The sequence below is a fragment of the Lutra lutra genome, chromosome 2 (assembly GCF_902655055.1).
Source record: "Lutra lutra chromosome 2, mLutLut1.2, whole genome shotgun sequence".
In the NCBI taxonomy this organism is placed as follows: domain Eukaryota; kingdom Metazoa; phylum Chordata; class Mammalia; order Carnivora; family Mustelidae; genus Lutra; species Lutra lutra.
The window spans coordinates 105,636,599-105,654,826 of NC_062279.1; the positions used below are offsets into that span (position 1 = coordinate 105,636,599).

General features: G+C 37.1%; 1 protein-coding gene across 3 annotated transcripts in view; it reads left to right on the plus strand.

Moving 5' to 3' along the window:
• The window catches only part of TET2 (tet methylcytosine dioxygenase 2), a 140,457-nt gene that overhangs the window by 85,455 nt on the left and 36,774 nt on the right, over positions 1-18,228 (plus strand). For 2 of the 3 annotated variants that reach the window (XM_047718130.1, XM_047718128.1), the window contains exons 3-6: positions 467-3,930; positions 5,617-5,707; positions 7,108-7,201; positions 7,837-8,045. In XM_047718130.1, the coding sequence (XP_047574086.1) occupies positions 513-3,930; positions 5,617-5,707; positions 7,108-7,201; positions 7,837-8,045 (3,812 nt within the window). In that variant the 5' untranslated portion in view covers positions 467-512. Of the gene's footprint in view, positions 1-466; positions 3,931-5,616; positions 5,708-7,107; positions 7,202-7,836; positions 8,046-18,228 lie in introns of those variants that run through there. The other variant, XM_047718131.1, reaches the window with a different exon arrangement.

The window sequence follows — 18,228 nt, forward strand, 5'->3', positions numbered from 1 at the left end:
AATAAGCAAAATAATGTAGGTCTGGTTACCAAGTATCAGTGGGGATAATTCAAGGAACATATAGGAAATGGGATTGATAAACCTTAGCAAGTGATTGGATGAATAAGATACTAGAGAAGGTAGAAAGGAGGTAATCCTTCTCTATTCTTCTTAGCATTTTGACAGAAAGAATTATTTGAGAAGGAAGCTGATTCTCTTCACTAATACAGTATGAACTTCCCACATTAGCTCGTGATTTTGATCATATTTCTTCTCCATGACCATTAATATTTGAGAGTTGCTCAGAAGACAAGAATAATCAGTTCCTGAGTAGCTATTGGTTTTCACTCTGAAACATGAAAATGAGTATCTCAGTTTGCTATGTCTAGGAATTTCAGTATCATCAATGCCATCATTATTCTTCCAGATTTATTATTAGTGCTAATAGGTATTAATGAACTTCAATTTCTGTTTCCCTGCTCTTTAGAATTCATTCAGAGGGCAGCCTCGTGGATGGCCCCGAAGCAAGCCTGATGGAACAGGACAGAACCAACCATGTTGAGGGCAACAGACTAAGTCCATTCCTGACACCATCTCCTTCTCCCTTATGCCAGACAGAACCTCTGGTTCTAAAGCTCCAGAATGGAAGCCCATTAACTGAGCGACCTTATTCAGAAGTAAATGGAGACACCAAGTGGCAGTCTTTCAAAAGTTACTATGGAATACCCCCTATGAAGAGAAGCCAGAACAGTCGCGGGAGTCCGGACTTTATACAAGAAGGTAGAGGGTATTCCAGATGCTTACAAAACGGAGGAATCAAGCGCACAGTTAGTGAACCTTCCCTCTCTGGGCTTCACCAGAACAAGAAATTGAGACAAGACCAAAAGGCTAATGGAGAAAGAAATAACTTCGGGGAAAGCCAAGAAAGAAATCCAGGCAAAGGCAGCAGTCAAATGAATGTCTCCGATTTGAGTGATAAGAGAGAATCTGTGAGCTCTGTAGCCCAAGAAAATGCAGTTAAAGATTTCATCAGTTTTTCAGCACATAACTGCAGTAGGTCTGAAAAACCAGAGCTTCAGATTCTGAATGAGCAAGAAGAGAAAAATGCTAACTACCGTGACAAAAATATTGTATTACTTCTTAAAAACAAGGCAGTGCTAATGCCTAATGGTGCTACAGTTTCTGCCTCTTCCATGGAAAACACACATGGTGAACTCCTGGAAAAAACACTGTCTCAATATTATCCAGATTGTGTTTCCGTTGCGGTGCAGAAAACCACATCTCACATACATGCCATTAACAGTCAGGCTACTAATGAGTTGTCCTGTGAGATCACTCACCCATCGCATACCTCAGGGCAGATCAATGTCCCACAGACCTCGAACTCTGAGCTGCCTCCCGAGCCAGTTGCAGTGGTGACTGAGGCCTGTGATGCTGACAAAGCCAGTAAGACAGGTGCAGTGATAGGGACCTGTCCCTTTCAGAAACCAGAAAAACAAAAATCAGTTTTCAACAGATGCCCGTCACGTGCGGAAAACAGTACCATCCAAGGAACCACAGAGCTGGTATCTGGTGAAGAATTCTGTTCAGGTTCCAGCAGCAATTTGCAGGCTCCTGGTGGCAGCTCTGAACGGTATTTAAAGCAAAATGAAACAAATGGTGCTTACTTCAAGCAAAGCTCAGTGTTCACTAAGGATTCCTTTTCTGCCCCTACCACACCACCACCACCATCACAATTGCGTCTTTCTCCCCCTCCTCCTCTTCCAGAGGTTTCTCAGCTTCCTTCAGAAGGAAAAAGCACTCTGAACGATGGAGTTTTGGAAGAACACCATCACTACCCCAACCAAAGTAACACAGCTCTTTTAAGGGAAGTAAAAATAGAGGGTCAACCTGAGGCACGGCCATCCCCAAGTCCTAATCCATCTACACGTGCATCCAACCACTCTCTGATGCTTCCAGAAAGGCCTCAGAATAATTGTGTTAACCAGAATGACATACAAACTCCAGGGACGATGACAGTTCCAGCATGTTCTGAGAAAGCGAGACAAATATCAGAACACATCATGCATAACCCACCAGTGCTGGGTAGCAGCGGGGATCCGCAAGACCACTGCCAGCAGTTGATGGGACACAAAGAGCAAGATATTCCGAAGGGTCGAGACAAGGAACAAACACGAGGTCTTGTGCTCCCAGCACAGCCCTCTCTGAAACCGGGGTGGATTGAACTGAAGCCTCCTCATTTTCATCAAGCAGAATCCCACCCAAAATGTCATGAGGTATCACTGCGGTCAGTTCTTCAGTATCAGTCCAACCCCGCCAGTCAAATGACCTCCAAACAATACACTGGAAATTCCAGCCTGCCTGGGGGACTCCCAGGGCAGGCTTACATCCAGAAAATAATGCAGCCAGAGCAGAGGCCACAAAGGTACCAAGGTGAGATGAATCGAGAGCAGTCTCAAGGTACATTGGACCAGCAGCTCCAGTTCCAAAAACCTTCACTCCAGGTGCACTTCTCCAAGACAGACCCTTCATCCAAAGCTCACGTGCAGTCATTGTGCACCCACAGGTTTTATTTTGAACAAAGACCAGATTCCCAAACTGAGAAACTCCTACCTGCATCGTTAAAACAGCACTTGAATCAGCAGGCTTCGGAGACTGAGCCATTCTCAAACTCACACCTTTTACAACACAAGCCTCATAAGCAGGCAGCACAAACACAAACACAACCATCCCAGAACTCGCTTATCTCTCAAAACCAGCAGCAGCAGCAAACATTACAAATGAAGAATAAAGAACAAATGCCCCAGACTTTTTCTCATCCCCAAGGCAACAACGATCAGCAAAGAGAAGGATCATTCTTTAGCCAGATTAAAGTGGAAGAATGTTTCCATGGTGAAAATCAGTATTTGAAATCCAGTGAGTTCCAGACTCATACTACTCAAATGGGATTGGAGCAAGTACAGAATATGAATAGTAGAAATCCCCCCTATGGTCAGATCTTGAAATCAAATCCAAGCAAACTACAGATTCCTTGTTCAAACAATACACACCTAGTTCCAGAAAATAAAGAACAGACTATAAATCCTGAACTCTTTGCAGGAAACAAGATCCAAAACTTGCATCACAGGCAATATTTTCCAAATAATGTGACTCCAAAGCAAGATGTTCTTCATAGGTGCTTTCAAAAACAAGAGCAGAAGCCTCCACAAGCTTCAGTTCTACAGGGATATAGAAGTAGAAACCAAGATACGTCTGGCCAGCAAGCAGCACAGCTCCCTCAGCAAAGGTACCTGATGCAAAACCAGGCAAATGCTTTCCCTGCGTCTGACCAGGGAGGAAGTCACATTCAGACTCCTCCCCAGAAGGACCTTCAAAAGCATGCTGCTCTAAGGTGGCACCTCTTGCAAAAGCAAGAGCAGCAGCAAACACAACACCCCCATACGGAGTCTTGTCCTAGTCAGATGCACAGACCAATTAAGGTTGAACCTGGATCCAAGCCCCATACCTGTATGCGCTCCACGTCAGCACAGCCAGAAAGCAAAACGTGGAAAAAGATAACTAAGCAAGAGATTACACCTCCAAGTTGTGATAATGTGCAGCAAAGGAGCATCCTTGAGACCATGGAGCAACATCTGAAGCAGTTTCAGGTCAAATCATTATTTGACCATAGGGCTCTGACTCTCAAATCACAGAAGCAAGTAAAAGTTGAAATGTCAGGGCCAGTCACAGTTTTAACTAGACAGACCACAGCTGCAGAACTCGATAGCCACACCCAAGCTCTAGAACAGCAAGCAACTCCTTCTTCAGAAAAGACACCCACCAAAAGAACAGCTGGCTCTGTTCTCAATAATTTTTTAGAGTCACCTTCCAAATTACTAGATACTCCTATAAAAAATTTATTGGATACACCTGTCAAGACTCAGTATGATTTCCCATCATGCAGATGTGTAGGTAAGTGCTAGAAATGTACTGAGACACATGGTGTTTATCCAGAATTAGCAAATTCATCTTCTGATATGGGATTTTCTTTCTTTAAAAAAAAAAAAAAAGAAAGAAACCCTGAGTCTGGCAGCAAGTTGTAAAGGCTCATAAAAAACCTGAAGCTTACATTTCTTGTCTTTAAATTACAGATGCTTATGCTGTGCAAGAGAGAACTTCACTTACATTCAGTTTTTCAAAAAAAAAAAAATCAAAGCAATGTGCATGCTCATATCTTCCTCTAATCAAACCCTTTAAAATGTAAAGGTTTCTGTTTTAGATTAATCAATCTGTTTAACTCTTTGTATATCATCTCCTGGAGAGACACCTAGGCATCTATCTCTAAAAACATCTGTTAAAATGAGAAAAATAACTGCTATCTGCAACTTAATGTGGGAGCTTTTTCCTATGTATTAATTCAAGGTTGAACGTATTAGTGGTTTTACAACATTAATTTCTTGATGGGGGGAAATTATCTTCAATCTTGGTGAGTTGGGGAAAATTGTAATGCTGAAGTTCGAAATACTCATGACATTGCCCTTCATTTACACACTTGAAATATTGTATGATTTATATTCATTTTGATTCTATTTTCTCTTTAAAGTGTCATCTTTTTGATAGAAAATATGTAATATGTTTTTTTTTTTTCCTCAAACACGTTTTTGTTAAAATTCAAGATATGTGATAGGGAACCATTTGGCTGATAGATGCATATGTATATATATAATACATATAAAATATATATAAAGACTTTATTAGAGTCCCTCAGTGTGGATACAGTAGAAGACATTTGAAAAGACAAATATTAAACTGATATGGCCAGTGGTCCACCCACCTCATGTTCTTCCTCCTACAATGGACACCCCACACTTTATAGAAGAATGGAGGGAGGAGTCATACCGCCCCTTTGTGTGGTTAATATTAGCTTGCCTCAGGGGCGCCCTACCACACATGTCATAGATAACATTAGGTAAGTTCTAATCCTCTACAGCCTTCTCCGATGACCCTAACTTCTCTTCCCACTTTCCATCTTCAGTAGTCTATAAGAACCTCTTCCTCTTACCTGACCCTCTCTCCAGTATTTTCCCTCATCATCAGTTTTTCTTAAAGTACATACAAATATGGGTCTGGAATTAATATTCTTATTTTCAAAACACAACAATTAAATGTTGGGGAGAAACGAGGAGAAAAAGGTACCTTGACAATAAAAACAGCAATATCCTGGGGATATGATAAAACAGGAAACTTTATTTTTAATCTTTTAACATCCAAGTATCAGGCAGGCTTCTAGTCAGCTATAATTTTTTTTTTTCAGTTCAAAAAAAACGGGATTGTAGTCGGTATTACATATAATATATTCTAATTCCCTCGCCGTTTTGTTTAGTTCCACTTATTTTGTTTAAAATAAATAATTTCTTATTCCGTATCTGAAATGTAATTTAATATTTTTTATCCAACAGCCAGCATGTACATATACTTAATTATTTGGCACATTTTCTAATAGATTAGTCCATCAATTTATTCATTTTAAAGAAAAAAAAATGTTTAAAGTCACATTTAGGGCCCTTAATGTGCAGTTGGGGGATAAGCTTTGTGGATGTAGCCTTTATATTTAGTATAATTGAGGTCTAAAATAATAATCTTCTATTATCTCAACAGAGCAAATTATTGAAAAAGATGAAGGTCCTTTTTATACCCATCTAGGAGCAGGTCCTAATGTGGCAGCTATTAGAGAAATCATGGAAGAAAGGTAATTAACGCAAAGGCACAGGGCAGATTAACGTTTATCCTTTTGTATATGTCAGAATTTTTTCAGCTTTCACATACAAAGCAGTAAACAATTGTAAATTGAGTAATTATTAGTAGGCTTAGCTATTCTAGGGTTGCCAGCGCTCCACACTGTGCTATTCACCAGAGAGTCACAATATTTGACAGGACTAATAGTCTGCGAGCTGGCACAGGCTGCCCACTTCGAGATGGATGCCAGAAAACCCAGGCACGCATGAGAACCAGCCAGCCCGCCTGCCAGGCACAGGGGTGCTGGCACGGGCTGCAAAGAGAGGCCCCACTCTGGCTTTCCCACTTGGTGATAAAGTGTCAGAGAAAAAGAGAGGGGAGATGTGGTTTAAGAAAGCAACCATCGAGTTAAATGCACCTAGAGCTGTAAATGAGTAGTTATCTCTAAGAGAGTTGTCCCTTAGTATGAGCAGAGGGTAAGTGTGAGATGCTGAATAGAAATAGAGACAGATTCTATTTATAGCTACTTTTTTTTTTTTTACTGTCAGTCACAGGTAGGCAAGTATTTACCTCAATCTACACAGTTAGTCTTGCATGTAGAAGACTCTTATGAGTGAGACAGTTGATGCAGAGAGAGACTTTCAAATAGGTATCCACAGATGTGAGCTGTTAACTATGGTAGGGGGCCTTTTCTTTAGGAAGCAGACAGTGTTATCATTAAAATACATTAGACATTGTGGGCAGCAAGGACATATTTTGTATCATTCTCGCCCAATTTACAAGTTACCCATTTCTAAATTAGTATGTAGAAATTCACAAATAATCCTCTAGTAGCCTGGCAGATACAGTGAATTTCCCTAAATGCCTTTTGTTATTAGCAAGTAGTAAATGGTCCTAAAGGAAAATATAATCTATCTCTAGAACTATCCTGTATTTTCAAAATTGCTGAATACTAGTTATTTGCAAGCCATCTTTAAAAAATGGTAGAGATTCTGTGAGGAACAGTTCTAACTAAAATCTGTTGTGATTCCCCAAGTTTTAAAATAGCTAAATTTAGTAAAGGACAAAAATCAAATAGTATCTATCTTAGAAGACTGAATTTAACAAACTTAAAAAAGTTTTGTGCTTTGTGAAATTGTTTAAAAATAAGCTTTCCCATTTATTTTCACCCAACATATAATTTCAAAATAGTTCATTACGGTTATCAATATATTTTGATACCAAAGAAATACAAAGCTTAAAGTCTGTTATCCTGTTTGCTTGGCTTAGACTTATTTTTTAAAAATAAATTAAACCATTCATTTCTCAGGGTGTGGTCATAGAATAAAATTATGCTCAAATGTTCAGTATTTTGTTTGCCTCAGTTTCATTTGCTAATTTTATGTGTGTGTGTTTCTGTGGATTTCTTTTAAGGTTTGGACAGAAGGGTAAAGCTATTAGGATTGAAAGAGTCATCTATACTGGTAAAGAAGGCAAAAGTTCTCAGGGATGTCCTATTGCTAAATGGGTAAGTGTGACCTGACAAGACCTTTGGTCTTCAGTCTTGGGAGTTTTGATTCATTAATCTAACCCTGAGAATTGGGTTACCAGATAAAAGAGTCATTTATGCCGGTTGAAATGAATATTGCCTATTTTTATTTTGTGTTAGCTCTTAAGAAAAAGGTAGATTAGCTTTTAAAGTACATACAAACTATATTTAATTGAAAGAATTTAATGGGGAGGATGAGTTCCATTCAAATTGATAAAAAGTATGATTCTTCAAGGAACGTGAAGTCATCCGTAATCTTCTAAATACCTTCCATTAATCTTTATATTATATAGTCATTTTTGAAAACCTTGAAGTTTGTGAAAAAGACCTGCATGTCTTCCATATAGCTCTAGGTTTAATGCAGGGGTCATTGCCCCTCCCTGCACTGGTATAGTCTGCTAAACATTGAGCAGTTTTGCCTCTCTCCGGGTTCTAACCCCATTTTACAGATGGGTAGCAAAAGGCAAGTTGCACGTGCTGGCAAATGTTGCCCTAATTGTGACCCAGACATGAAAAATATGCATACATAAATCGTTGCTCTCCTCTGCCGCAAGTGACCCTTGTTTTGTTTTGGTTGGGGTGGGGGTGTTGGGGTGGAATGGGGACCCGCACAGGTGGTTCGCAGAAGCTGCAGTGAAGAGAAGCTGCTATGCTTGGTGCGGGAGCGAGCTGGCCACACCTGTGAGGCTGCAGTGATTGTGATTCTCATCCTGGTGTGGGAAGGAATCCCATTGTCCCTGGCTGACAAACTCTACTCCGAGCTCACTGAAACCCTGAGGAAATACGGCACTCTGACCAATCGCCGTTGCGCCCTGAATGAAGAGTAAGTGAAGCCTCCCCTCTCTTTTCACTGACAGCAAAACCTGATCATGGGTCTGACTCAAGGGAGTTGAACCTGCATTTTTACATTTATTTATAAAATGGGGACCAAAATGCCTGTTTTGTTCAGTCATGCAGAAGGAAGTTGGATTTGCTAACGTGCGTAATTTGAGGTGATTTCGTTAACCATTTCGTACCTTCGGGCAGTGTAGACATTTCATTAGGAGCAGCTTGCTGAAAGTCTGAATATCTGTACCCATATCATGAACTCGATCATGCCATAAACTTGAAAATATCTGTGTGTCCACTTGCTACAGTGACAAGTCTTGTGTGCCTGACCACCACACTAGTAAGTATTGACACCATTTCTGTGTTGCAGTATCTGAAACAGATACATAATTGTAAGGTAACAAACACCAAAATAGAAGGCTAACAGAATTTTTGTAGATCGAACTGATTCATACATCAGTTCAATCTCCTTTATTATCAACACAATAGTAATAAAGATCACTTTCATTTTTACTGCTACTATATAAGCAAGAAGTTAGTGGCTATGGACATGCACTGTTTTCGAGGACTATAAACGTGTGGCATAGGAGAGCAGGGGTACCCAGTTAAACATATTTAGTGCATCCAAGTGCTACTATGTTTTTGTTTGTTAACCTCATCCAGTTTAGGATGTTTAACTCTTCACTTGGAGAAAGCTTCATTACTAATGTTCCTCTGCTATGCTATTCCTGTGTAACATTAGAATACAGAAAGATTCATAATGCTACACTGAAATCCTACAGGAGTTATTTTACTCACAATTGGTCCTAAAATAATTTTAATTTTGCACTTCTTCCTTTAGTCTCTTTTCCTCTGCATTCACCAAACTACAATATAGTTAACTGAATTTATGGAAACACTGTGCTGCTCTTTGCAACAGCCCATTACTACCCTAATTTGTTCCTTTGCTGACTATTACTCTGACTGGTACTGCTTTGCTAACTTCATGTTGACGTGGGTTTTCTCTGGGTCATGGGGTGTGCGTAAATCAACTATAAATAATATGTCTAGGAAACTTACTTTTCATATATGAAAGTGTGACTTGGCTTCCTGTGGTAGTTATGATCCAAAAATGTCGTGGTGTGTACCTCACTGTAAACCCACTTCTACAAATCTAACACTTGACTCATAAACTCACCGTGACCGCTTTAGTTATATAATACTATTCAGTGTATCCTAATTTTCCTTGTTCCTTCTTAAAAGATGTATTTAAATACCTTTAATCAGAAAGAAAGTGAAAGTTAAGGCACTTTGAGATGATTTTGGTGATAGCATTTTTCTCAGGAATTAAGTATCTGCCTTGTTTGTTTTAAGCAGACTTCCTCTTAGACTTGATAGCTTGAACTTCTGAACCACGGAAGAACTTCTTGTGGAAATAACAGTTGTTTATTTAAATTTCTGGAGGTTTCATGCAAACTTTATTTCACATTCTTCATAACTGATTTAATTTTTTTTTAATTTTATTTTTTATAAACATATAATATATTTTTATCCCCGGGGGTACAGGTCTGTGAATCACCAGGTTTACACACTTCACAGCACTCACCATAGCACATACCCTCCCCAATGTCCATAACCCCACACCCCCTTTCCCAACCCCACTTCCCCCATTGACCCTCAGTTTGTTTTGTGAGATTAAGAGTCACTTATGGTTTGTCTACTGATTTAATTTTTAGTTATTCTATATCTCTGGTATTTTTCCCCTGTAGGCTTTTCTATAATTTCTATAAATGCTAGTGCCTGAAATGGAATCTGACATATAGAAAGAAATTCTATTTTAAGAACTTTTGTATTATTTTGCATTTAAAATCCATGAATAATGGTTGGGCCAGGGTCTAAGAAAAATTTTAGTTTAACTGGTCTAAACAGGAGGTGAGTACAAAACCGTTAAAAGACGTGCTTCAAATATTAAGACATTTTAAAAGCCAATCTGCATACTTTTGCTTCTCTTTGTCTGGAATTTCAAAAGGTAAGGGTAATTATTTAGATGAAGTTTTAGATTTGGGTTATGCATATTTAAAACAATTCTCCAAAAACAAAACAAAACAAAACTTACACAATTAAAACATACACTTACCAGTGGCAATAGAGACTTCATTCAGATGTAGTTTTTGAAGTTACTAATACCCCATAAAATAAATTTTATGTCTGGCAGAAGTTAAACTCATGACTTTGCCAAGAACAGAGGATAATCTCAAATTGGGGTTGCTGACTCAGTTTAATATTCAAAGCTGTATGAACCTCATCTCCGAGTTCTTACAAATCCCAGTGCCTGCATGCCCCATAACCACCCACTGTGAGTCCAGAAAAGAACTCTGAGAGCATCTTTCAGTGGGAAAGTCAGAAACAGATTTTTACGTTTCCTTTGAGCCTAAGCAGCTGTTTCTTCTTTAAAGATTTCCCTTTGAGATTTCCATTTTATGACTAAGCCTAACCAATATTTTTTTGGCAAGTAAGAGTTATGGGAGTGTATCTGTCATTATAAGAAGTCAAAGCCAAAAACATGTTCTGCCATGCTGGGTGATGTTAAATTTTGAAGTTAACATTATATTATAAAAATTTTCAAACATGCTTAAATTGGAGGAATGCAGTGTAATAAATCCCCATGGACCCATTATGCAGCTCCAGTACATACCAACATTTTATCAATATTGTTTCACATATTTCCCCTACATCCTACCCCCACCGCCACCTACCAGTATTTTAAAGCAAAGCACAGATACCATCTCACCTATGTACATTTCAGTGTGTGTCTAACAGATAAGGACTTTTTTTTTTAAGATTTTATTTATTTATTTGACAGACAGAGATCACAAGTAGGCAGAGAGGCAGGCAGAGAGAGAGAGAGAAGCAGGCTCCCCGCTGAGCAGAGAGCCCGATGAGGAACTCGATCCCAGGACCCTGAGATTATGACCTGAGCCGAAGGCAGCGGCTTAACCCACTGAGCCACCCAGGCACCCGTTAAGGACTTTTTTTAAAATACAAAACCTAGTTACAGTGTCATGTCAGTGATTCTTTAATATCATTTCATGTTCAGATTCCCTAACTGGATCCTCTTTCAAAATAATAATAATAATAATAAATAAAAAGATATTGACAACATGAAAGCCTATATCTTGTATTTGAGACTTTTGAGTGGTCCCGGATCATGCCTGTTGTCTAGCATAATTATTAATAGAACTTCCTTTTAAAAAAAGAAAATAGAACTTCCTTTTCACTCTCAAAAGTATCCTCATTTGGAAGATAAATTATATGATTCATAAGCCTCTTTTTGTTTATAAACCGTTCCCCCTCTCTTTTTAATGAATTTATTGTTAAAACAGACGATATCATTTGCTCTGCAAAATTTCCTGCATTCTGGATTTGGTTGATTGCACACTCGTTTTGTTCACCTCACTCCTCTCTCCCAGCTGTCTTTTGCACCTGACATTATAAGACTAAAACAAGTTACATGTGTATACATATATGTATATATTGGCAGATGTGCTTCGTAAGTGGTGATGAAGTAATCTTAGTTCTTCATATCCAGCATGAGGGTTATAATGTCTGCTTTGTTTCATTCTTAATGGTGTTAAGAGTGTTTAGTGAGTTCAGGAGTTGCCAGCTTGATCTGTCCATCATCAGCCTTCCCAGAAAACTTTCACCTAATGGTGCAGCATATTCATTGAGGATCGTTGCCTGTTTCCATTATTTTGAGTTTGCAAATTGATAATTTTCTTATTTTTTGAAGTATACATTTGTCAGGTTTGACAAGTTTTTGCTGGGTGTTTCTAAACTTACATAAGGTTGAATATGTGAACTAATTTTTAGTTTAAAGTGTGTTTGTTTTTTTCTGTTAGAAGTCCAGATGGTAACTCAAAGGTTGAGAATGTTTGTAAAAATCTGTTACATAGATGAATATTTTGATTACAGTTGCTTTACTGATTTGTCACTTAACCATGAGCCAAATTGAGTCATATTAAATGAGGCTGCCATGTGCTAATTCTAATATTATTTGAAAGGGCCCTATAGAAATAAAAATGCCTTTTAGTAGCCATTTCATGTGGGAAATCATCTTGAAGTTGCTCCACCTTATTATGCAGGGATTTTTTCTTAAGATTTTATTTATTTATTTGACAGAGAGTGAGATCACAAGTAGGCAGAGAGGCAGGCAGAGAGAAGGGAAGCAGGCTCCCTGCTGAGCAGAGAGTCCAATGTGGAACTCGATCCCAGGACCCTGAGATCATGACCTGAGCCGAAGGCAGAGGCTTAACCCACTGAGCCACCCAGACACCCCTGCAGGGATTTTTTTGAGATATAATTCACATACCATAAAATTCACCATTTTATACAATCAGTGGTTTAGTATATTCACAAAGTTGTGCAATGTTTTTTCACTCGTAGAAGAAAATCCCATACCTATTAGACAGTCGATTCCCATTCTCCTCTCCCCTAAAATGGCAACTACTAATCAACTTTCTGTCTCCATAGATTTGCCTATACAGGGATTTTTGTATTAGTGGAATTATACAATATTTGGCCTTTCTGTCTGGCCTCGTTCACTTAGCGTAATGTTTTACAGGTTCTCCGTGTCCTAATGTTAATCAATATTTTATTCCTTTTTGTGGCTGAATAATATTCCATTATGTATATGTACCACATTTTCTTTATCCATTCATCAGTTAATGGACACTTGGATAGTTTCCACTGTAGGGCTATTATGAATGCTACTGCTGTGAACATCTGTGTACAAGTTTTTATATGGACATATGTTTTCAGTTCTCTTTGAGTGACATTGTTAGTCATAAGGTTATTCTATGTTTAACTTTTTGAGGAACTGCCAAACTGTTTTCCAGAATAGCTGTACCATTTTTCATTCCTACCAGCAGTACATGGAGGTTCCAAAGTCTCCATATCCTCATCAAAACTATTTATTGTCTGTTTATCTTTTTTGTCATAGCCCTCCCAGTGGGTGTGAAGTGTATCTTATGGTTTTGATTTGCTTTTCCCTAATGACTGATGATGTTAGCCATTATTTTCTGCACTATTGGCTATTCAAATATTATCTTTGGAAAATGCCTACTTGATTCTTTGCTCATTTTTAAGTTGAGTTCATTGTTTTTTTGAGTTGTAAGAGTTTTTTATAGACTCCAAATTCTTGAACTTTATCAGATATCTGTCTTCTAGATATTTTATCTTATGCTATAGGTTGCCTCTTTCTTGATCATGTCTTTGCAGCACAGAATTTTTCAATTTTGGTGAAATCAAATTTATATATTTTTTGATTGTACTGTTATCTAAGAAACCATTGCACAATCCAAGGTCTTGAGGATTTACATCTGTTTTCTTTCCAGCGTATTAGAGTTTTAGCTCTTATATTCAGTTCTTTGATCACTGCTGAGTTAATTTTATGATTTTAAGAGTCTAGTACCATTCTTCCGCATGTGGCTCAGCCCCATTTGTTGAAGAGATTATTTTCTCCATTAAATGGGCTTGTCACTCTTGTTGAAAATTAATTGACAAAGATGTATGGGTTATTTTGAGACTTTATTCCATTAATCTACCTAAATATCTGTCCTTATGGCAGTACTATACAAAGTTGATTACTATAGTTTTGAGGTAAGTTCTGAAATTGGAATTCACCTCTTTTGCCCATTCTCTCCATCACCTCCCCTCTGGCAACCACTACTCTGTATTTATGTAAGTCCTCCAATGTTTTAAAAGATTTTTTTTTTTCTAATCCGAATTCTTTTCATGTCCTTGAGAATTTTAAGATCAATCTATCAATTTTCCCATCTGGGATTTGACAGGGGCTCTGTTAAATCAGTAGACCAAAAGGCCAAGGCTTGTCAGCTTAACAATATTAAGTCTTCCAATTGGTTAACTAAGGATGCCTTTATATTTACTTAGGACTTTAATTTCTTTCAGTGATGTTTTATAGTTTTCAGTATGCAAGTCCTACACACTTACATTAAATTTCTAAGTATTCTTTTTGATGCTACTAAATGGAATTATTTTGATTCCATTATTGGATTTTTCATTGTTAGCATACATTTAGACAGTTGTTTCTTATGGTTTTTTTATTGAGGTATAGTTGACATACAATGTTATGTTAGTTTCAGGTATATAACATAGTGATTTGACAGTTCTATATATTAAGCTATACCCACCAGGAAAAATGTAATTACCATTTATCACCATACAATATTATTACAGTATTACTGACTATATTTCCCATGCTATACTTTTCATCCCCATGACTTATTTTATCACTAAAAGTGTGTACCTCTTAATCCCCTTCACCCATTTCACCCATCCTTCCACTTCTCCCCACCCCTGGCAATCAGTTTCTTCTCTGTATTTACGGTTCTGTTTCCTTGGGGTTTGTTTGCTCATTTGTTTTGTGTTTTAGATTTTATATATAAATAAAGTCATATGGTATTTGTGTTTATCTGATGAATTTCACCTATCATAATACCATCTAGGTTTCTCCATGTTGTCACAAATGGCAAAGTCTCATTCTTTTTGTGGCTGAATAATATTCCATTGCATATATATGCCGCATTTTATCATCCATTCATCTATTAATGGACACTTAGATTGCTTTCATATCTTGGCTATTTGGGCAGGTACCCAGTAGTGGAATTACTGGCTCACATGGTATTTCCAGTTCTATTTTTGACATAACTTCATACTTTTTTCCACAGTGATAGTACCAGTTTACATTCCCACCAATGGTGCTTGAGAGCTCCCTTTTCCCCACATCTGCACCATTTATTTGTGTTTTTTATTCTAACCACCTGACTGGTGCAAAGTGATATCTTATTGTGGTTCTGATTAGCATTTTCCTGATGACTTACAATGTTGAGCATCTTTTCAAATGTCTGTTGGTCATCTCTATGACTTCTTTGGAAAAATCTCTATTTAGGTCCTCTGCCCAATTTTTAACTTTTTTTTTGTTTTGAGTTATATAAGCTCTTTATATATTTTGGATATTAACCCCTTATTGCATATGTCATGACAAATATCTTCTCCCATTCCATAGGGGTTCTTTTGTTTTGTTTTCTTGATGGTGTCCTTTACTGTGAAAACCTTTTTAGTTGATGTAATCCCAATAGTTTTGTTTTTATTTCCCTTGCCTGAGAAGACATATCTAGAAAAATATTGCTAAGACTGATGCCCAAAAGATTATTGCTCATTTTTTCTTTTAGGGATTTTATCATTTCAGTCTCACATTTAGGTCCTCAGTTCATTTGGAGTTTATTTTGTGCATGTTGTAAGAAAATAATTTCATTCTTTTGCCTGTAGCTGTCCATTTATTGAAAAGGAAGTCTTTTTCCTAGTGTATATTCTTGCCTCCTTTTCATAGATTGACTATGTATGTATGGTTTTATTTCTTTGTTCTGTATCCTATTCCATTGATCTCTATGTCTATTTTTTGTGCCAGTTCCATACTGTGTTGATGATTATGGTTATCTATAGTATGTCTTGAAATCTGGGATTGTGATAGCTCTACCTTTCTTCTCAAGATTACTTTAGCTATTTGTGGTATTTTGTGGTTCCATAAAAATTTCAGGATTATGTGTTCTCCTTCTGTGAAAAATGCCATTGGTATTTTGACAGGAATTGCACTGAATCTCTACATTGCTTTGGGTAGTATGGACAATTTAACATTAATTCTTCCAATTCATGAGCCTTCTTGGTGTTGTTGTCAATGTTTTCATTAACATCTTATAATTTCCAGGGTATAAGTCTTCCACTTCTTTGGTTAAATAGATCCCTAAGTGTTTTATTATTTTTAGTGCAATTGTAAATGGAATTGTCTCTTTAATTTCTCTTTCTGCTACTTCATTATTAGTGTACACAACACATTTCTGTATACTAATTTTATATCCTATAACTTTACCGTATTCATTTATTTGTTCTCATAGTTGTTTTGGTGGATTCCTTAGGATTTTCTCTATATAGTATCATATCTGCAAATAGTGACTGTTTCACTTCTTCCTTAAAACTTGAATTTTTTTTAAATATTTTTCCTTGTCTAATTGCTGTAGGTAGGACTTTCAGTACTATGTTGAATAAAAGTTGTGAGAGTGAACATCCTTGTCTTGTTCCTGATCTGAGGGGAAAAAGCTTCAGTTTTCCCTAATAGGGTTTGTTGTATATGGCCTTTATTATGTTGAGGTGTATTCCCACTAAATCTACTTAAGTTGAGTTGTTATCATGAATGGATATTGTATTCTGTTAAATTATTTTTCTGCATGTATGAGATGATCATATGGCTTTTATTCTCTCTCTTATTAATATGATATATAACATTTATTGATTTGTGATGGTTGAACTACCCTTGAATCCCTGGAATAAGTCCCCCTTGATCATGCTGAATGAACCTTTTAATGTATTGTTGAAATTGGTTTGCTAATGTTTTGTTGAGGATTTTTGCATCTGTGATCATCAAAGATATTGACCTATATTTTTCTTTTTTTTTTTTTTAATAGTGTCTTTGTTTTAGTATCAGAATAATGTAGGCCTCATAGACTGAATTTGGAACCTTTTCTTCCTCTTCTATTTCTTTGGAATAGTTTGAGAAGGATAAGTATTAACTCTTTTTTAAATGTTTGCTAGAATTCGTGTGTGAAGCCACCTGGTCCTAGATTTTTGATGGGAGTTTATTACTGATTCAATTTTGTTGCTAGCAGTTGGTTTCTTCATATTTTCTATTCCTTTCTGATGCAGTGTGGGAAGATTTTATATTTCTAGGTATTTATCCATTTCTTCAAGGTTGTCCAGTTTGTTTGCATATAATTTTTGTAAAATTGTCATAATTTTTTGTATCTCTTTTATTTCAGTTATTTCTCCTTCATTTCTGTTTTTATTTGAGTCCTCACTCTCCTTTTACTTATGAGCCTAGCTAACAGTTTATCAATTTAATTTCTCTTTTCAAAGAATCAGCTCCTTGTTTCATTGATATTTTCTATTATTCTTTAGTCTCTATTTCATCCATTTCAGTTCTAACCTCCTTATTTCTTCCTTCTACTAGCTTTGGGCTTTTTTCTTTTTCTAATTCATTTAGGTGTGAGGGTAAATTGCTTGAGATTTTCATTTTTTGAGGTAAGCTTGTAATGTCATAAACATTCTTCTAAGAACTGCTTTAACTGTGTCCCAATGATTTTGGACTATTGTGTATTAATTTTCATTTGTATCCATGTATTTTTTAATCTTCCCTTTGATTTTCTTGTTAATCCATTAGATTTTCTTTTAATATCTATTTGAGAGAGAGAGAGAGCGCATGTGCACACATCAGTGGGGGGAGGGACAGAAGGAGAGAGAGAATCTCAAGCAGACTCCCCACTGAGTGTAGAGCACAATGTGCGACTTGATCTCGTAACCCCAAGATTATGACCTGACCTGAAACCAAGAAAGTCAGTCATTTAACCAACTGAGCCACCCAGGTGCTGCACCATCAGTTATTTAATAGTATGTTATTTAGTTTCCACCTGTTCGTGAGGTTTGTGTTTTTTCTTATGGTAGATTTCGTTTCATACCATTGTGGTCAAAAGGTACTTGATACGATTTCAGCCTTCTTAAATGTATTTAGATTTGTTTTCTGGCCTCACATGTGATTTATCCTGGAAACTGTTCCGTGGATAATATCCACACTTGACAAAAGAATTTGTTCTGTAGTTTTGGATGGAATGTTCCGTATGTATCTGTTAGGTCTGTCTGGTCTAATGTGTCATTCAAAGCCACTGTTTCCTTGATCTATCCATTTATGCAAGTAGAGCTACTATTACTGTATAACTATCAGTTTCTCCCTTTATGTGTATTAGTATTGGCTTCTTGTATTTTGGTGCTCCTGTGTTGGGTGCATAGATATTTATAATTGTTATACTTTTTATGGGATTGACCCATAGGTCAAAGGATTGACCTTTATCATTATGTAGTGCCCTTCTTTGTGTCTTTCTACAGTCTTTACTTTAAAGTCTGTTTTGTCTGACATAAGTATTGCTACCCCAGTTTTTTCTCTTTTTTTCCACTTCCATTTCCATGGGTTATCTTTTTCGATCCCTTCACTTTCAGTCTGTGTGTGTCTTTAGGTCTAAGTCAGTTTTCCGTGGGCAGTATATAGATGGGTCTTGTTTTTTGGCCATTCAGTCACC